The sequence below is a fragment of the Cyprinodon tularosa genome, unplaced genomic scaffold (genome assembly GCF_016077235.1).
Source record: "Cyprinodon tularosa strain WSP-4 unplaced genomic scaffold, ASM1607723v1 ctg883, whole genome shotgun sequence".
Classification (NCBI taxonomy): domain Eukaryota; kingdom Metazoa; phylum Chordata; class Actinopteri; order Cyprinodontiformes; family Cyprinodontidae; genus Cyprinodon; species Cyprinodon tularosa.
The window spans coordinates 173,430-193,121 of NW_024039655.1; the positions used below are offsets into that span (position 1 = coordinate 173,430).

General features: G+C 39.8%; 1 protein-coding gene across 1 annotated transcript; it reads left to right on the plus strand.

Annotated features, from left to right (window-relative positions):
- The first annotated feature begins 328 nt into the window (after positions 1 to 328).
- wnt11 (wingless-type MMTV integration site family, member 11) lies at positions 329 to 19,474 on the plus strand. The gene is made up of 6 exons (XM_038273680.1): positions 329 to 581; positions 2,396 to 2,572; positions 5,432 to 5,676; positions 9,322 to 9,599; positions 9,681 to 9,973; positions 18,485 to 19,474. Exons 2-6 carry the CDS (start codon positions 2,487 to 2,489, stop codon positions 18,657 to 18,659), a joined length of 1,077 nt encoding a protein of 358 aa, XP_038129608.1. The 5' UTR covers positions 329 to 581; positions 2,396 to 2,486; the 3' UTR covers positions 18,660 to 19,474.
- Positions 19,475 to 19,692: the final 218 nt, after the last annotated feature.

Genomic DNA, 19,692 nt, shown 5'->3' on the forward strand with positions numbered 1-19,692 from the left:
CCCCGGGTACATTTGTTCTAGAACCGCCACTGCTGAGAAATACCTTCTGATCTGAACCATGAGACACAGGGAACATTTAAAACCATTAAAGCAAGAAGTTATCTAAGTAGTGACATAATGCTTGTTTATGCAGCACTAAATATGCTTTCAGAGATGTGCACTGGACCTTTGCTGCAGTTTGTTTCAGAAAGCAGAGAAACCATAAAGATGTGAGCAGGAAGTCAGAGCCCTGAGGGAATAATGAAGGTGTTAAAGCCGCTGCTTCTTATGCTAATGCTGCTCTGACATCATCAGTGAGATCAAAGCGGGGCCGGGGTACTTTAGAGCTCAGTCTGCCCCCACTCAGCCCACTTCCACAGCAGCCACGGCGCGTCACACCGCCTGCTGACCGACACCAGCTCACACACAATGCGGACCTGCCCGGAGCTCAGGATTTTACTAAAGCTGACAGGGACAGCTAACCTGGAGGATAACGACACCCACTGACATTTTACTGCTTTTTATTCACTTTTTGGATTTTTTTTTTTGGTTTTGTGTGCGTGGAGTGGAGTGGAGTGGAGTGGAGGAGCGCCGCGGTAAAGGTGAGCTGCGGAGATTTTTCTGCTGGAGGAAAATCACAATCCGCCTAAAAAATCATTTCACTTTGTTTGGTGCATTTAAAGGGCGACAATGATCCGCCATTCCTTTAAAAAAGTGTCTCTTCCCACATAATTCATTTTCTTTTATGGCCAAAACTTTATTGTAACTTTTGGGAACTTTTAAACAGAGACTGAAAAGAAAAGCTTGTGTTTGCTGTGTGTCTGGAGAGGCTCCATTTAATCTAAAGCCTCACATTTACTCGCATTTAAATGTTTTAAAGTCATTTCAACACCTTTCCAAGGCCTCCAATAAGTTTGAAGCTAATTTATCCAGTTTTTAATATCGATAATGATCGATTAGCTGATTATTGGATGGTTTTTAGTCACGCTGAGAGCATTTAGAGTCGCTGGAAAAACGCGCACCTTGACTGAGTTGTTTCTGTTTAATTGTTATAATGATTAATATCAGTTAATAGAGTTTAAAAAGGCGCCGCGGACCAATCAGCGGCCGAGCTGCGGAGCTCGCGCTCGGAGTTCGCCTTTCACGCGCTCGGTGTTGAATAAGGCCTCAGAGGATCTGCTCTCTACCTTTTCTCCCTGTTTTGAGCCGCTGTCCTGTGATGCAGGTCCTCACATTTCCCCTTGTGACGACAAATTCAATTAAAGGGACAAAAATAATCAGACAAACACATCATGTTTGAATGAGCGGAACCTCAATTCATCTAAAATACTAGGAGAATATTTCTGTTATATATATGTATATATGTTTTTGTGATAATTTTAAATGGTTCATTATTTGGCTGCGCCCTTTTAGGGTGTTTACGGTTAAAGAAAAAAGATTTTATGAAAATTCTACTAAACTAACTAAAATGTCCCTGCTGTTTTTTTTTGTTGTTGTTTTGTTTATTGGCTGGAAGCAGCTCCTACAGAGGATTTTCCCTGCAGTATGATTGAATACTTGGCGTTCTGCACTGCTGGTGAAGTGCCTCTAGAAGTTTTCCAATTTTTTTATTTATGTGTTTCTAACTCCTCTGTCTATCATCCCCCTTACCTTAACCCTTTATAGCAAACTCAGTAAAATACTTTGAAAATCTAAATTTCAAGCCAACACTGTTATTGGAATCCAGGACTAGACCTTATTAGCTTTGTAGCTTTAAAAATATTATAGATATTTTAATAATGTAATAACAACAAACGCCAACTTGCACGAATATATATTAAGAAAAATATATTCTATAAGAAAATCATGAAAAACACTCTGAGAGTGAAAGAAACACATTTTTTTTTTTGGTCAACATAACCTTAGAGGCATTAATGCTGATACTGGCACTTACATTTTTTAGTTTATAAACCTAAATATAATTGTTCACCAGGCTTATTCACTTTTTAACTTTTCCCTTTTTTTCTTGACTTGTTAACTTTTTTTTTCCCCAACTTAATTTACAGTAGGTAATATATCATTAAAGGGCTCGTCTAATTGGTCAAATGCCTAAATAAGATGCACAGCCATGTAGCAGGATCTTTGCTGAATGGCTGGATATAGATTTTGTGATTCTAGACCTCACTCCATTTGTAAAGGGTATGCAAGTGATCAAAAATACTTTCCCTATAAAGTCTTAAAAAATATATTTTTTCTCTGAGTAAAAATAGCCCTAAATAATTCTAAAAAGAAAATCCAGTGAATCAAAAATAAAATTTCCACTGCATTAAAGTGTATTTTATGGTCTTATTGTATTCTATATAAATGTGTGTGTTTTTTACATTGTTTTTTAATGTTTTATAGCCACTATCATTGATATTGTCCTGATTTGTTGCAGGATTTGAAGTCGGGGCGCCGTGCCATGAGCGTTGACCTCTGAGTGGGAGCCCTTTGTGTTTGTTTCCTTTTGTGAGCTGGAACCAGAGGCCATGATGAGGAGCAGCTCTCACATCCTGCCTCTTGGTGTTCTCACTGCTCTGCTGCTGTCTCAGGTCTGCTCAGGCATTAAATGGCTGTAAGTATCCTCCGCAGTCCTCCTCGTCCAGCTCAGAATGTTTTCATTTACTCTTCTTTTTTCTTTTATGCAAACCCTGGTTTAGTCGAAGATCCAGAACTTTGTTTGCTGGATGTTTCAACAAAGTGGAGCCGCTTGGAAAACAGACAGCGGCGTTCCATGAAGCTCCACTGTCTGTGTGTGTGTGTGTGTGGGGCGGTGGGATCCGATGACAGGGAGAGCAAATAAGCCGCTGTTTTTTTTATTGTTGCATTTGTCCAAATTGCGAAGGAATTTTTCCATTTTGTTAGACATTGCTGCACATTTAACGTCGAAGATGGAGAATGAAACGAGTCCCCACTGGAGAAGAAGAAGAGCTGAGGATTGAAATGAGGTGGCGCCGCGGTGGATGTTGTCACTGCTTTCTGTGTGTAGTCTAGTTAGGCCTCAGATTATAAAAATAGTTTGCTGTAGAAGCGGGACACGGCGGCGATGTCAGGTTTTATTTAATTCACTCGAGAATAGAAGCAAAACAATCATTTTCGCATGAGGTTTTGGAAAGTCTGTAAAGTTCCAGGGTTACTGTTTGGATTTATATGTTTACTGTTTTAAATTTGTGCAGCGTTTTCACTGATGAACCAATCAGGCTTTTCCTGGCTGGTGTGATGTCTGACCAACCCGATCATTTCGGTTCGGTTTCTCTACACAACTAGAAACACATCTGTGTTAACTGTTAAATCATAATCTGGAGTAAAAATTCCTCAGCTTCAAAAAGTTTACACCAAACTTTCAAATAAACCTCTACAGCATGATGCTGTCAGTTTTATCTCTACAGTAGCCCCTCCATTATACATACCGCTGCTCAAAGAACACCTTATGTTAACTATTAAGGGTAATTGTAATATATATTTGGTTTTATTCTCATTTTAATACAAAGATTTAAGTACAGGTATGCAGTCATTTTTTAAACTGCTAATTCTGGGATGATATCAGCGAGTTCATCAGTCAGACTTTCTGCTTTCGTAGCTTAAAACAGCATTACTTTACTTACGCTGGTTGGTTGGTGTCGTTCCAAACTAGAAAAACTTCCAAACATCTAAATGTGTCTGTCAAGGAGAAGCTAGGCGTAGCAACGGGTAGGGGAGGGGAGCCCCACACTGCACCGTGCAGGCTGAGCATTATGATAGCTCAGTGAACAGGCTTAAAACTGCTGATACAACATTTCTAGCAAGTTTCCGAATTTATGGATTTAAAGTTTCTCTCTGCAAAAACTGATCTAAAAATAATCAAATTTCTTAGAATTAGTGTATTTGTTTTTTATTTGAGCCGATAAATTAGATGGTCTGTCGATGGGATTAGTATTTTTCCGTTTAAGATAAGATAATTAGAAGTAAGAACATTTATATTTATTTTAAACATAAATCAGGGAAGGTATAATGATGTAATGAAAAATGTACTTATATTTTTACTTTTGTACTCTTTTATTTTTGCCGTTCTGTTCAGTTTAATTTAATTTAATGATTAAAAACTATAAATCCTCAAATTTAATCCATATCATTTCACAAAAGTAGTTTTAAATCCAAAAGGGAAAAGGAAATGATCAGAGATTGTCCTTTTTTAAATATTAACGCATTCATCATTCACATTTATCTTCATTGAAACCACAATAAAACTGATATGAACGCTGCAAAAAGTGTCCAGAAAAAGTCTTTTTGAACTTGTTTAGAGATTAATATACTGAGATTCTGTTAGATTATTATTTTCTTCTTTCAAGAAGATCAGTGCAAAGATGTTCCAGCGCAGTGAGAGAATTACAGGTGGTAGGACTTCTTAAAAATCATGATATATATTCTTAAAACAAGAAGTCTTACTGGGTCGGCAGATTATTGGATTTATGTTGAGTACAATCTACCAGAATTGGCTCTTGCTTAGTATCATAATCTCTAATAGAGATAAGAAAAAGATCTGTTGGGTAGATTTTAGATTGTAAGTCTTGGTTAAATTGACACTTTGGCAGTGAAACGATGAAGGAACTTTGTTTAAACATCCGCTTCAGAACAAACATGAAGAACACATTAAAAACCCATAATCCTCAGAGGCGACCCTTAAAGAATAGGAGAAGAAAAACACAAATCGTTGAAATATTGATTCAAAGTTTTGATCTGATGAAAAAGATCCCGCTGATCACCCGACTCATGCATTGCTCTGATTTTGTGAATCCAGGCCAGGAGCATTAGTGGCTGCTTGGCGGAGGACCCGCTGGGAACACCTCAGCAGATGTTCCAGCTGTGCGCCCTGATGTCCTGTATAAATCTAACAGAGAAAGCCGTCCGCTCGCGATCGGGCTCAGCGGTGAAACACAAAACAGATGCGGCTTCGAACACCTGCCGCCTCAGCCCGTCGTACCTGATCGCCGGGCGTGTCTTGGCGGCCCCTCTCTCCTAATGCACAACAGGCCGAGGGCTGGGAGGCGCTGCTGCACGTCTCTCACGGACTCTTAACAGAGAGCAGGAGTTAAACCTGAGCTCTTCTCTCCATGAGGCAATTTGCTCAAGAATTAAGGAACTTCTAAACTAGATTAGTATTTAAAAATAAACTTTAAAGCTTTAACAAAAGGGAAGGCCTCTGCCAAGAGCGAGTCACTTGTATTTTATAAATATGCATCTGATTTTACTTTGCTGGGGTGTGAGAAAAGCGCTCATCGCCGCGGTGCGAGCCAAAAGAGGGTTAGAAATCAAACGGCTGGCGCAGTTCTGTCTTCTCCATAAAAGTGATGCTTTCCCAAATGAATCAACCAGATTGTAACCATCAGCAATAATTAAAAAGGATTGGAGCAGGACAAGTAAACAAGCGGGCTGACCGAGGTTTGTTGTTTTGCAGAGCGCTGTCCCACACGCCGGCGTCCTTACCTGTCAACCAGACGCAGCACTGCAAGCTCCTCCCGGGCCTGGTGTCCTCCCAGGCACAGCTTTGCCGCAACAACCTGGAGCTCATGCAGACCATCATCCAAGCCGCCCGCGAGGTCAAGAAAACGTGCCAGAAGACCTTCGCCGACATGCGATGGAACTGCTCGTCCATCGACATCCCCAGCAACGCCACAAAGTACCGGCCGGACCTGGAGAGAGGTAACGCTCCGCATGTAGAGGAAGATTGGCTTTCAGTTAAAGATTTAGAGCTACAAGAGTCTGGATTAAAGACACGCTTTCCTTACAGTTTGGTTGCCAGTAATACATTTCCAAACACTTTAACAGGAAGAGCCCCAGAAGGGAACTGAAGCGTTATTCGGTGTAGACATTTGGTTTGGCGTGTTCAAAATCCACAGTTTTCTCAGGCTGCGTGCTTGCATCTCGCTGCAGTTTAATCCAGCTGCTTCTAGGGCCGGCGGTGGTTTCAAGGATCGGGTGTTGGGAATAGGAAGGGGGGTTAGCAGTCATTCAGGAGGACATGTCTGCCTGGGGCTAAATGAGCAGTCTGCACCGGACAGGAAATGGCTCATCGCTGTCCGAGCCTGGCTTTGATCTAACCAGCCCGCGGGCCAATACATGATTTCTTCCAGTACCTCCGATTGCTGCCATGCTTGGACGTATGCGCTGCCTGCGTATCCGCATCACCATCAATCACATCAGCGCTCACTCTGCATTAGAGCAGGAAAGATGATGGTTAAAGGTCATTTCTTTTATGTCTGCAGCTTTCACTTTATTAACAGGAATACGCTGCAAAAACAGCATATAAATACGGCAAAATATCTTAAAATAAGCGTATTTGCTCCTAATTTAAGCAGGTAAATATAAGTATCGACAAATAAAGTTAGTATATTTGCCTTTAAAATAAAGATAATTTGATAATATGCACCTAAAATAACAGAGTGAGTTTTTTTTTCTTAATTTAATTAGAAATCATCCTATTTGATAGCCTAATTGTTTTACTTCCTTGTTTATAACAAGGGGAAATACATTTATTCCAGGAAATAAAGAAAGGGAAGGAAATAAATTGTTACTTTAAACTAGTGTTGAAAATAAGTTGAGTTTTTCTCCTTGTTTATGGTAATAAATCAGTAATTTATTGCTTTCCTACAGATAATTTCTAAAATATCCCGAGTAAAATAACTTTTTTTATGAATAAAACACGAAAAAATGTGGAGTACGTTTAATTTATGCATCCTTTTGCTGCAACAAAAGCTTCAAGTAAGTCGAGGCAGGTGAAGTAAAAGTAGAACCAATTCATCCTATTTTTACTAAAGTAAAAGGTAAAAGTTTGCCTCAAAGTAATGACTGAAATCAGAGTTAAAAAGTATTTGGTAATCAGAGCACTGAAGAACTGAATAACTGGCCTATTTATGATCACAGCAGCTGATTTAATATTTTTCAAAAGGATGTGAAGTTAGGCAAAATTTAGTTTTACCCAAATTCAGATGTTTTAAAGAATTAGACAGAAAAATAACCATATGAAAAACTGTAATTACACAGTAACAAATTAAGCTAAGTTAATTAAAAGTTTGTTACCGAATGTTAGAATAGGCTAAATTACAGAAAACCGTTTACTGTAATTTTACTCTAAATGTCACAGCAGACTCAGCAGCTGGAAAAGAACATCAAACCAATAAGCCTTGAATACAAAGGAGAGAAAAGTGTCTCTTTCTCTATTTGCTTTAAACAAGCTTGATTTCATTAAGGGATGTTTTCCACAACCAGTGGAGTTGCCAAAAATTTAACTGAACAAGGAGTAAAAAGAACAACGCTATAATACTAACACTAGAAGTGCATTTTCCTTTTCAAGAAGTGACTCAAGGAAAGTAAGTAAGTAAATGTAATGAGTTACTGCGCAGCTTTGGGTATATCCGCTTCTGTGCAACAAAACTCCAGCTCCGTCAGGTCGTCTGTGGAGGAAGGATTGTTTCTCTGGCTGTGGATTTTCTCTTTACCGAGACACATGGATGTTATTTTTTGGGGGGGACGTGGGGGACATATCGTCTTTTCCATTCTTATTTTACTGTCTAAAAAACAATGTTACGCTACAGTACACAGACACCCGTCGAGCACTAGGACCAAGCAGAAAACCGCAGCTCAAGCTGAAGCCCGCTTCCCTGAGTTTGGACCGCATACAAGCTGCTGATTGGCTGCCACTCCTGGGAAGCTCACTTTCCAAACATCTGATGCGCCACTGAATCTGGTCTGTGATTGGATGGTCTAAAACGCTGAAGTTAGTTATATTAAGGAATACTTGAGTCGCCTCCGCTTTTAAAATCTAAATTTCGTTCATGCTGTGACACATGAAGATGCTTTGATTCAATTCAAAATGAAATGATCAGTCCCAAAGGGAAATTAAATAACGTCAGCAGCTCTCGCCGTATGTTTGGTGTTGTTCTGCTGAAAGCTGAACCTCCAACCGTCCAGCAGGTTTTCCTCAGCAGCTCCTCCTAACAAACTTTGATCATCGTTTCTCTCTCTGCTGAAGCTCAGATCTCTCTGCTGAGCTTCCTGGTCCTCCTGATGCCATTTACAAACTGGATTTAGGTTCAGTTTAGCAGAAGTGGGATATATTTAGAAAAATCAGCTGAAGTCCAAATGAAAATGTGCACCACGCTTTTCAGATTTTCATTTGTTTAAAAAAAGTTTAATTTTTCTTTATTACATTTGAATGACCACAAAATTGGAAATGAAGCGAAATGTATAAAAAACAGTGCAAAAAAGTCATTTTTTCTTAAAATAAGTGCATTTATTTCTGGAATTGAGGAGGTAAGTAAGAGACTTTGCCAATGGAGTAAGACAATTTACATTTAAAATAAGTGAATATTATCTAATTTTCTTATTTAAAGAGTAGAAATACTCATTCCATTGGCAAATCATCTGATTTACCTACTAGAATTAAAGTCGTAGGGAAGTCATATTTAAATGTCAAATCATTCTGGCTTAAACGTGTATATAAATGTACTCTTTATCAGACGATATTGTCCCACAAGTTAGAAAATTTCTATCTGTTTGTTTTCATTATCTTATGCAGGCCAGTTAGTTATTCATCAGCCTGAACACCTAAATTCAGCCAATCATATATCAACGATCATCTGTCAATCAAATTTTTTTGGTCATAGCATCTTGATTTATATGTCGCAGCTAATATAAGCAACAGTTGAAATAAGAATTATTTCCTTTCCCATTGAGTTGCGTCCCAGTGTTCACGGGGATGGACGTCTGTGTCTTCAGCAGGCGTAGAGCTAACAGAACTGGCAGCGTTGCGAGGCAAGGGCTCAAACATGTACGGCTGGAAGCCTTCTACACCAAACCAAGCTTCTGCCGCCCTGGCGTCCTCTTCCACAGCATCTTCCTCCCCGCTTTCCTCCTCTAAATAAAAAGTTTATGATGGAGGAGACTCATCCACGACCTCCAACACTAAACTCTCCTCCTCTTGCATGTCCATAGAGTTCCTTGACAGTGTCGTTTCTAAGTCACCAATTTAAGTTGCTAACTGCTTAGCAAGATGCTTCCGACAAACCGGCCACAATGAAACGTGCTTGTGAACCTTCTGCCACAACAATCTCGCCCCCTTGATAAACGACCAATCACATTCACTTTATTCACTCGTGTAAAGTCGGGCACCACTCGGGAGAATTTGGAACTGCAACCGTTGGAACCGCCGCTTCCCTACGACTTTCAGGCTGAATACACTTAATTTAAGAATTTTTTACTTCTTTCTAGGTGTTTTTTGCAGTGAAGGAAATAAACTGTTCAGTGTTCTTCTGCATGTTGTCCCTAAATACCTGCTCTCCCTGTCAGGAACACGGGAGGCGGCGTTCGTGTACGCTCTGTCGGCGGCGACCATCAGCCACACCATCGCCCAAGCCTGCACCTCGGGGGATCTACGACTGTGCTCATGCGGCCCCATCCCTGCAGAAATCCCAGAGCCCGGCTACCGCTGGGGCGGCTGTGCTGACAACCTCAACTACGGCTTATTCATGGGCTCCAAGTTCTCAGACGCTCCCATGAAGGTGAAGCGCTCTGGATCCAGCGCCAACAAACTGATGCAGCTGCACAACAGCGAAGTCGGGAGACAGGTACATGCTTCTGTTAGAGGACGGGTTCTGAAAACATTCCTCCTGTAGGAACTGGGCTGATCCAAACATATTGATGTTTAGGTGCTGAAAGGGGCGCTGGTGATGAAGTGTAAATGCCACGGGGTTTCCGGATCCTGCTCCATACGGACCTGCTGGAAGGGCCTCCAAGACCTCAGGGAGATCGCCATGGACCTGAAGTCCAAGTACCTTTCTGCTACCAAGGTGGTCAACCGGGTCATGGGAACACGCAAGATCCTGGTTCCCAAAGACATTGACATCAGGCCGCTGCGGGAGAATGAGATGATCTATTTGCACAGCTCCCCAGACTTCTGCACCAAGAATGAAAGGCTGGGATCAGTTGGCACACAGGACAGGTAGGAGCAGCAACTCAGCTCTGTGGCAAAGAGAGCTTCATCTCTCTGAGCAACACCAGCACTGCAGAAACTGATTAGATGATGAAATGTACCTCACTGTGAAAACTGCTCTAAAAAAAAATAAAATCATTGCATTTTTCCTTAATTTAAGCAGCAAAATAAGATGATTGGCCAATAGAACGAGCATCTTTTACTCTTTTAAATAAGACAATTTAATTTTATACATCCCAAATAAGATAATTGAGTTTTCTTTGTATTTGAAACATTAATCACCTCATATCATTGGTAGATTGTCTCAATTACCTCTTCAAAAATATTAAATTAATTAAATATTTTAGGAAAAAGGATTTAAATTTTATATTTTTCAGTATATACCAGAGGTCACGGATTAGCGGACCACCTGCTGGCTAATCTGGACCCAACCTGATTTAAAACATTTATAAATTACCGCATGTTGTCCGACGACAGTGTCTAACTTCACTTGTGCTGCTTCTCCTGTTAATACGGTAAAGCCACAATCTTAATTATCTCGCCCCTTTATCTGTCTGAATCCCTCTCACCAGTGCTGCATAATGTTTATCGAATGTAAACTGAGTTATTTTGGCTTTTTAGATCAGAAGTGACTGGTGCGATGTGTTGATAGCCGTACGTTCAATTGAATTCAGTTTATTTCTATAGCATCAATTCACAACGCCTTACACTAAACATGCTTGTAGCAACAGTGGATTTAGCTATGTTTTACAGTCTCTATACTCCAGTTAATGATTAATCAAAACTAAACTAGTTGATGATTATTTTAATAATCGATTAATCATGATTCATCTGATTTATTGTTTCACCTGTACACCGTTCTAATATATCTGAGGAAATGTTTAAATCATGATGCTATGCTTGATGTTTTTTGTTTTTTTTTAGTTTATGGCGAAAATACTCATTCCATTAGCAGATTTTCTTATCTATTTGCTTTTGGTTATGCAAAAAACTTATTTTAAATGTTTTTGCGTAGTGCAGCATAATCAATTCAATCCAGTTTATTTCTATAGCGCCAATTTACAACACACGTCATCTGAAGGCACTTTACAGTTCAACCAGATCATACAGTCAGATTGATTCAAAGTTTTTTATCTAAGGAAAACCAGTTGATTGCATCGACTCCTTGACTCAAAGGCAATCCCTCACACTAAGCATGCTTGTAGTGACAGTGGAGAGGAAAAACTTCCTTTTAACAGGAAGAGCGGCCATCTGCCGAGGCCGACTGGGGTTCAAGCAGACGGAAGCAGAGATACAAAAAGCAGCTGTAAAACGCGGCCCCGTCCAGGAAACACACAGCCAGGCAGACGAGCTCCGAGCCAGCTCCCATGTCTGAGGATGAAGAGAGCTCATCCAGCCAGTCACAGTCAGAGAAACAGGACTACACTGGAAAACAGGCCGATCTCCAACATCTATAAACAAAGGTGTTGATGGAAGCAGCACAGCTGATATTTTTCTCCAGGATGGAGTCACAGCCAAACAGGAAGAGACCAGATGAAGCTACTATGAGAAAAGCAGAGAGAGCAGAACGTTAGAGATTGAACTAACGGATTCTGCAGAATAGGAGAATAGAGATAGAATGAAGCAGAATGATTAAAAAGGGATTCTGATGTCCTTTAGAAGTCTAAGCCTGTAGCAGCATAACTATAGAGATAGCTCACAAGCCTATAGATGAATGCATACAAGTTGCTTAATGCCTTAATCGAGTTTGTAACTTGCGGCTCTGCAGCCTTAAGAGCGTCTTTGGACCTCCCACAGTACCCCTTATATTTTTTTTAAATAAAGCAGACCCAATTAGTGTTTTTAAATATAGATACAATACATTCCGCATATTTTAAGCAAATTAAAAGAAAATGTTTTCATTGAACATCTGCTGTGATTCCTGCATGAAAAGGATCCTAAACGTACCAGTAATGTAGTTTTAGCGGGTTTTAGGGGTGCACTGATTGTTTTCTGGCCGATCACTGATCTTTAAAAACTCTGACAGCCTGACTTTGACTTTTTTACTAACAAATACATATAATAATATAAATAATACAAATTATAAAATCACAATAGACATTTAATGTTTTAATCTTATTTTATTGAAAAAATAATTAACAATACCTGCAAAACAATACAAAGTAATTATACCCAAACATATGTTGATCTCAAACTTCAATTTTTTGACTTTGGAGCAGTACGAGTGGCTGATTTTCAGACCTTTTGTAGAGGTTAGGAGATCGGAGATTAGTCTCATATCTGAGTATCGGACGATCATCAATTTTGTAAGAGTAAGGAAACTGGGGCCAATTGTCGACCAGCTGATTAATCAGTGAATCCCAGTGTTATAGAATCCATTTCGCTTGTCATTAAATTTACATCACTGAAGATATAATCCGTCTTTTTAAGTAATTTTAGTTTTTTCTTACCTAAAAAAAGAGTAAAATGTTACTTCTTTAAAAAGAAAAACTAATTTTATTTTAAATATATTTATATATTTTATCCAAGAGCTTATATATGTCGTTTACAACTCTAAATAATTGTTATTTTCTGGATGGGTTCATTTCACCTCATTTCAAACAGCAAACTGTTTCACCGCCTGTTTGACTGAAGAGTGAAGCTGTCACCCATTAGTCCAAGAAAATACTATAACCAGTTCTGAATGGTCTGACCGTCCTCAATCTCCTCTCAAAAAAAGATTTCTTTCATCGTTTGAGTAGAAACATCAGAGCCCTGACGGTAGATCTGGTTTAGATTTGTAAGCGTGACTCATATCAGCACCAGAGCAAAGAGGAAATGACCAACCCTGAGCGTCTGCTCATCCAGGAAGTTCGCTCCAGGGAACGCCACAGTGCCTTTTGGCTACGTTTATTTTCCAGACTGGCTGATAAAAAAAAAGAAGAAAGTGTGGCCCCTGAGAGCGTGCCGTCTGTGGCCCCTGTCTGACTGTGCAGCTGAAAAGGCCACACTGAATGGAGTCCTTGTGTTGTTATCTAAAACAATTACTAATGCAGTTATTCTTAGCAGCGAGGGGCCTCCAGCTGATATGGCTCTGAGTGGGTCACAGAATATAGTCGGTGGTGGTCCGTGATAAACGAGGGGCCCACACTGTTCTATTTTAGAAGAGATAACAGAACCCATGAAGGGCTCCAACTTGCATTGAAATCGTGAAATTGAAACATCTGTGTTGCAGAGAGAATCACAGACGGAGCCATAACTTCCTGTTTAGGCCTTCATCGCTGATTCCTTTGCTCATTTAATGCATCGGATTGAAGCTCAGTATAGCATCTTCACCTTAAGAAGCCCGTCTGCGCCGTTACATATCGGTGTTTTGTTATAAATGTCATGGATCACATGGCGGTTGAATCATGTGTCCTTCGGTCTTGTGCCACTGATCACAGATAAGCAGAGGGCAGGCTTGATGCGAGGACGCTTTGGCTGCTCAGTGGCTGCTGATAGCAACACAAATCCAGCATCTACAGGCTGGCATGACGCTCCGATTGTCTTTAGCTAAAATATCATGTTTTATCATACTAAACTGAAAAGAAGGAAGCTGTAACAAAATCTACTTGTTTCCCTTTAAAAGCTGAAAATGAAACATGATCACGTCTGTTTTTAAATCATTTCACATAGTTTTAATTCTTTTCTTCCATTTCTCTTTTTTCTACTTTCTTCATTTTAATGTTCATTATGCTCCTCAATATACTTCAAATATATCATTATTGTGTGCAATAATTAATTATATTTATCCTATATTTTTGCATTTAACATTCTGATGTGGTTCCATAGGGTGTCATGGCAACAGATGTTGACACTGGACACAAATCAGTTTGCCTGAGATGCTAAAGGTCACAGAGGCGTGGCAGCCCAGATGAGAAAAAGACAAAAGAAAAGAAAACTGCAATTTTAAAATTGCAGCTTAAATCAACAGCATTATATTCAACGATATTATCTCCTTTAAAAGATGTTCTAATATCATGTGGCCATAATGTTGAAAGTTGCATAGAGGGAGAAAGCAGAGGATGAAATGAAGGATCATGAGATTTATTTAATATCGTACTCACCGTCCTACATGAGCTCAGGTTGGAGTGTCGCCTTCTCAGCAGAGACTTCCTCTTCCCAGACACCCCCTCCTGCTCCTTCACAGCCTGGTCAGAAAGGCTCAGTACTCTCACTGATCACAGTGTGTTACTGTAACCATTACAGTGAAGATTACAGCTACAATAGAACAATGGCTGTTTCTCAATTCACAAGAATGTGAGTATGGACTCGTGTCCTGGCCCAGTATGTTCATGAGCACGCGGAATAAATATGGGTCTATTGGAATAGAAGCGTACTCGTGATGTCACCAGACGCTCGGCTCGTCTGCAGCTGCATTTCACCTCCTGTTATTAATGATCTCTAGATAAAAATACATTCTTCTTTTATTTATTGCAAGAATAATAATGAACAGTCGGATAAACATAAATCAAATGAACATTTTGCCAAATAAAAGAAAATAAACACCTTCAGAGTCAGCTGTACTTCATACACGACTATGCCGAGAGAGGGCTGCTGCAGACGGGCAGCTGTTACCCTCTGAGCTGGTTGCTGCGGTCCTCTCACCTTTTTTTAAATTACGCATTAAATCGATATAATGTTCTCGCCTCAAATGATCTTAAAATGTACTTTTACTGAACAACAGCAATAGAAGAGAGAACTTTTAACTTAATACTCTGAGCTCTGTTGGCACTCCACTGGAAGCTGCTGCTGCCGCAGTGCATGCTGGGACAAGAACGGACAAGTCTGCTCTAATGCATGCTGGGTGAATAGGGAGAGGTGAGAACAATATCCGGGGACTTTGCCCGTTCTCGGTCTGCTGTTGCTGCTGCGGTTAGCCTTGGCAGCTGTTACCCTCTGAGCACCGCTGGTTGCTGAAAATAAGCAGTGTCAGCATTTAAATTACTCTGTTCGTCCCCCATACTGCTCTGTTGTCTCCCGCTATCTTCTCCGTGAGCAACACTTGGCTCGACCAATGGGATGAGAGTATTCTGGATCGTTACGTATATGTTGTCAGCTAATTCGTCACAACACAGGACAGGGCCCGGGAACAAGTTTACTGTAAGTTTTGTATCTAACTTGCCCTTGGTCTTTATTTTCCATTAGCTTTTTACTGAATACTTTTTTACTCTCACCGTAATACGGGACAAAGTGCGTTCCTTTTCCACTAGATACAGGACAGGTACTTCTATTTCTAAATATGTTATGATTGTTTTTTTTCAAGGGACGTTGGCAACCCTCTGTCAGGCAAATATGTGAAATAAAGGCTCAAGATGAAACATTTTATGTACTTTCACATCAGAAACTTTCTGACATCTGATTGCTGATTTAATGGCTGCTTGTGCTCATCTCTTTATTTTTTCTTTAAGTTAATAGTTGACCTAGTTCCTTCTTTGCTTTAGAGTAAAAATATGCTGCTTTAGTTAAAAATTCAAGTGAGGTTCTACTGCCGTTTCTAAATAGATGAAATCTGATCTTGGTTATTTTGGCTGTTAGTGTCCTAGGAAGACCTTGTATGCTAAATGGTGCCGTTTGCTCCTAATCCTGCAGATATGAACAATCGGATGGGCTGTTCTGTCCCCATGACCCTGCGGTGGTCTGCTAGCTCTCACCGATGTAATAAACTAGACACTCTCACCCCCTCCCTTTCTTGCAGTGGTCATTAGTTTCCAGGGTCTTTCACCCCACTGGTCATTAACACCTCGCCATCATAAAACCAAACAGTTACGTTTGGAAGGGCACGCCAAAGAAAAGGGAGGGCCGCCTGGTGTATTCAGTTTGATTTATGACAGGACTATTCTTTGCTCATTCAGGATGCCCCGGGCCTCTGGAATGAGAGGCGCCAAAGCGGCCAATACTCAAAGACAACAAAATGGTAGAAAAAATGTTTGGAATAGAGAGTGCACGAAAGGTTAAAGCCTGACAGTCGGTCACAACCTTTCAGAAGATAATTGAAGACTCTGGAGAGGCTGCAGAAGGTTTTAATTCCGTTATTTATTTCATCCTTATTTGACCATAAATATATATCTATATATAATCTCTTGTACAAGAGCATCCTGACAAATATTAAACTTAAAGGCATAAAGGTAAAGTAAAAACATATTTTAGAACAATCTACAAGATGTTTTCTCCAAATCCTTTAAAACCCCTTTAAAGGGTTCAGAGACCTGCTCCTGTAGGATGAAGACATTCGGTAATTGATTCCAGACATAGGAGCAGTATGTAGCAAAGACCTCTTCCCCAGTTCAGGCTGGACCCTCGGGACCATTAGAAGGTTCTGGGAACAAAGAGAGTAATATCCTGCAGTCTGTTGGTTTATATAGCTTAGCGGGTATGTAGGTAGAATTCCCAGAATTGATTTATAGATCCAAATATACTAGTAATTCAGTCTGTTGGTGGACGGGAGGACCCACCCAACCCCTCTTAGAAAAACCTGTGCAAAGAGATTTGTTAAAGTCGCTGAAACTGAGAGAAATCATTGACTTGGACACCATCTACATCCTTATAAAAGCTGAAACTAAAAATATGTGCTTGTCAGCACCTGGCGATCCTAAATTCATAAATAATGAAGGTTTGGGTTTGTCTCGATTCGAAATATATTTGAATGCAGAGGTGGGTAGAACTAGGCTTGCCCGATCCGATCCACGTATCGGATCGGGACGCCGATATTGGCAAAAAAATGCGTATCGGCAAAGCATGTAAAATGCCGATCCAGACTGCCGATCCAGTTTTTAAAAAAAAATCCGGTCCGTATTTTCCAGTTTCGCCGATTGAAACGATCCATTCCACTATTTTGCGCCAGTGTTCCCCTGTTTTGCATTTTTATTAAAACTTACAGTAATACTTGCACCTTTAACTGTTTACGGTTTTACTGCTCACTGTGCAATTTCAGATTGCTATTCGCAATTTTGTCCAGTTTGTGTTTATCTCTTAATAAACAGGTAAGTTTGTTGTTACCAAGCATTGTGTTTTATTCATTCTCACCTAATTCAGGTGGCTAGATGTTATCAAGAGTACTAAAACCCTTTTCAACATGAGTCTTACAACTAAGGCTAAATACTTTAACTTAAACTTAAATACATGCTCGGATAGGCTGGTATCGGCCAGTATCAGTATCGGATCGGAAGTGCAAAAACCTGGATCGGGACATCTCTAGGTAGAACACCCAAACATTTTACTGATTTAAAATAAGAAAGTAGTCATCTAAAAAAATACTCAATAGGGAGTAAAAAGTTCTTAAACAGAAAATCATGTGTGGAAAAAAAATACAACCAGGTATAATTACAAAATAGCCAATGTGGACAGAATTTTTTTTTTTTCAAAACGTTACTCGCATATATTTCACTAAGTATATAACTAGTTAGTCCCACCTCTATCCTAACAGCACTGAAAGAAATGTTCGAATAGAACATAAGATGACTGTATCATCTGCATAGAGGTGAACATTGGAGCGTTTGAGCAAACTGGAACATGCAAAGCAATGATCCATATTCTGATCCATTAGGAGTACCGATTAAATGTTTAGCTCCCTTTGAAGTAGAACTCTATGCCTAATAAAAAATAATTTGTCCTGTTGGATAGTTTCTGCAATCATAAGTTTCTGTATCATTGGGTTTGAGCAAGGTCTCAAACTCGACCATGTTAACATCTTATAAAGCTGCTGTTATTTTTCCCTAAAACCAGACCTTTGTCCAGGACTCTTTTCGTTTAATTTAACGACGGCTGCTTGTTGAATGTTTAGGGATTTTTGCTATTTTAGATCATTTTCAAGGCAAAACAAGTTTATTTCTGAAGCAGAACACATTCTGTCCTCATTTTGGTTCTATTCAAGTTTTATTTTTAGTTTTCAATTGTCTTATTTCCATTTTTGTGTTGTAGTTATTTCTTGTTTGATCTCTTCTGTCATTCTCCATTTCCCTAGCTCCCTTCTTGCCTCCTCTGTTCACACCTGCTCCCAATCTGCTAATTAGCCTGTTCTTTGTTTCTCTCTCCCATATATTCTCCTCCTGTTAACTCATTCTTTGCTGGTTTGTTGTAATTTCTTTGCCCCCTTGTTTTGAGTATTCCTGGTTTTCAGTATTTTTGGATTTTTGCTCCAGTTACCCTTTTTTTATTAAATCTTTAAGAAACCACTTCAGCTTTTGTGTCCGCATTTGGGTCCTCCTTCAAACCTCCACTTGACAGTACAAATCAGCCAACAATGGACCCAGCAGGCTTTGTCTCAGTTTTGGGCTCTCAAGAGAAGCAGATGGAAATAAGACCAATGAAAACTAAGAGATAAAACTTGAACAGAACCAAAACCATGATGCATGCGTTTTTTTTTTTTTTTTTTAGCTTTGTAGTGTCTTTTTTTTTGTTTTTCGTTTTTTTACTAAATTTTTTATTTTTTCCAGATGAGGTGTGTTTTGACCTGTTTTATCATAAAATAGAGACTGATGTGATGTCTCCTTTGTTTTGCAGGCAGTGCAACAAAACATCTGTCGGCAGCGACAGCTGCGACCTGATGTGCTGCGGCCGTGGCTACAACCCCTACACAGAGAAGCTGGTCGAACGCTGCCACTGCAAGTACCACTGGTGCTGCTATGTAACCTGCAAAAAGTGTGAGCGGATCGTAGAGCGATACGTCTGCAAATGATTCACCGGCAGCCGCTGGGCTTCGTACCAAGCCCCTCAGAGGCTACAGATTAACCAAAGCACTACAGTACCGAGAAGGTTTTCTTCTGTCGTCGGCATTAGCACGCATATCTCAACAATTGGCATGTTCTTGTGCAGTATCCCTATCATAATACGTCTCCAAACATCCAGCTGGGCTTCGAGGTTTCTTCCTGCACAAGCGATGGTTGGAAATTGTGGCAACGGGACAAACCAATTCATGTGACGACCACCATCTTTCTGGGTATTACCTTCTTCTATGTTAATGAATATAAGCCCCTACTCCCAACAGGGATACAACAACCAGTTTAAACATATCTCTACTAAAAAAGAAACAATATTGATTTTTATGCTGGAGGGTTAATGTTTGGCATCCTTCTCTGGATATTGAAGGGGCTCTCATGGATCCTCATCGTTTTCGGTACGATTGAAACTTTTTTTTTTCCTCTGGAGCAGTGGAGCACAGAGGTTGGGGAAAACGCAAAGGGAAATCCTCATGTGCTTTTGAATCACAGAGCATTTCTGTGGCTGATGCCTGGGACTCATCACGTGCCCTTCTTGGACCACGACAAGCCTGATTCCCTGTGGAATGAGAGGAGAAATCAAGAACTTTGTAAAACGATGTATTATCTCAGTTTTGTCTGACAAGCAGGCAGATCAAAAATATATTCTATTTTTCAGAGCATATGAGCTTAACTCATGGATTTTGTAAACCACTTTTGTGTGGGTGTATATACTGTATTTTGTATACTGAAATAAAGAAATAAGTATTTATAAAATATTCCAAAACCTCACAAACACTTTGCATTTGTTTTTAATAACCTTTAAATGTTTATAATGTCTTGTAAAGCAATAGAAGTTGGAAATATGTTAAAAAGTGAACACGCCTGAGCAGTTTTACTTAAAAACACACATATATGTACTACTTTCCGTGCCCATTTTGATGCATCCTAAACGTACTGAGTTAATATTCTTGAGACTGTACCGTTTTCTTCCTGGTTGTGGCAACTAACGTT

Coding starts and splice junctions, on each gene's coding strand:
- wnt11 (XM_038273680.1), top strand. CDS start 2,487: ATGATGAGGAGCAGCTCTCACATCCTGCCTCTTGGTGTTCTCACTGCT. Junction 9,600..9,680: donor ACAGCGAAGTCGGGAGACAG/GTACATGCTTCT, acceptor ATTGATGTTTAG/GTGCTGAAAGGGGCGCTGGT. Junction 9,974..18,484: donor TCAGTTGGCACACAGGACAG/GTAGGAGCAGCA, acceptor TTTGTTTTGCAG/GCAGTGCAACAAAACATCTG.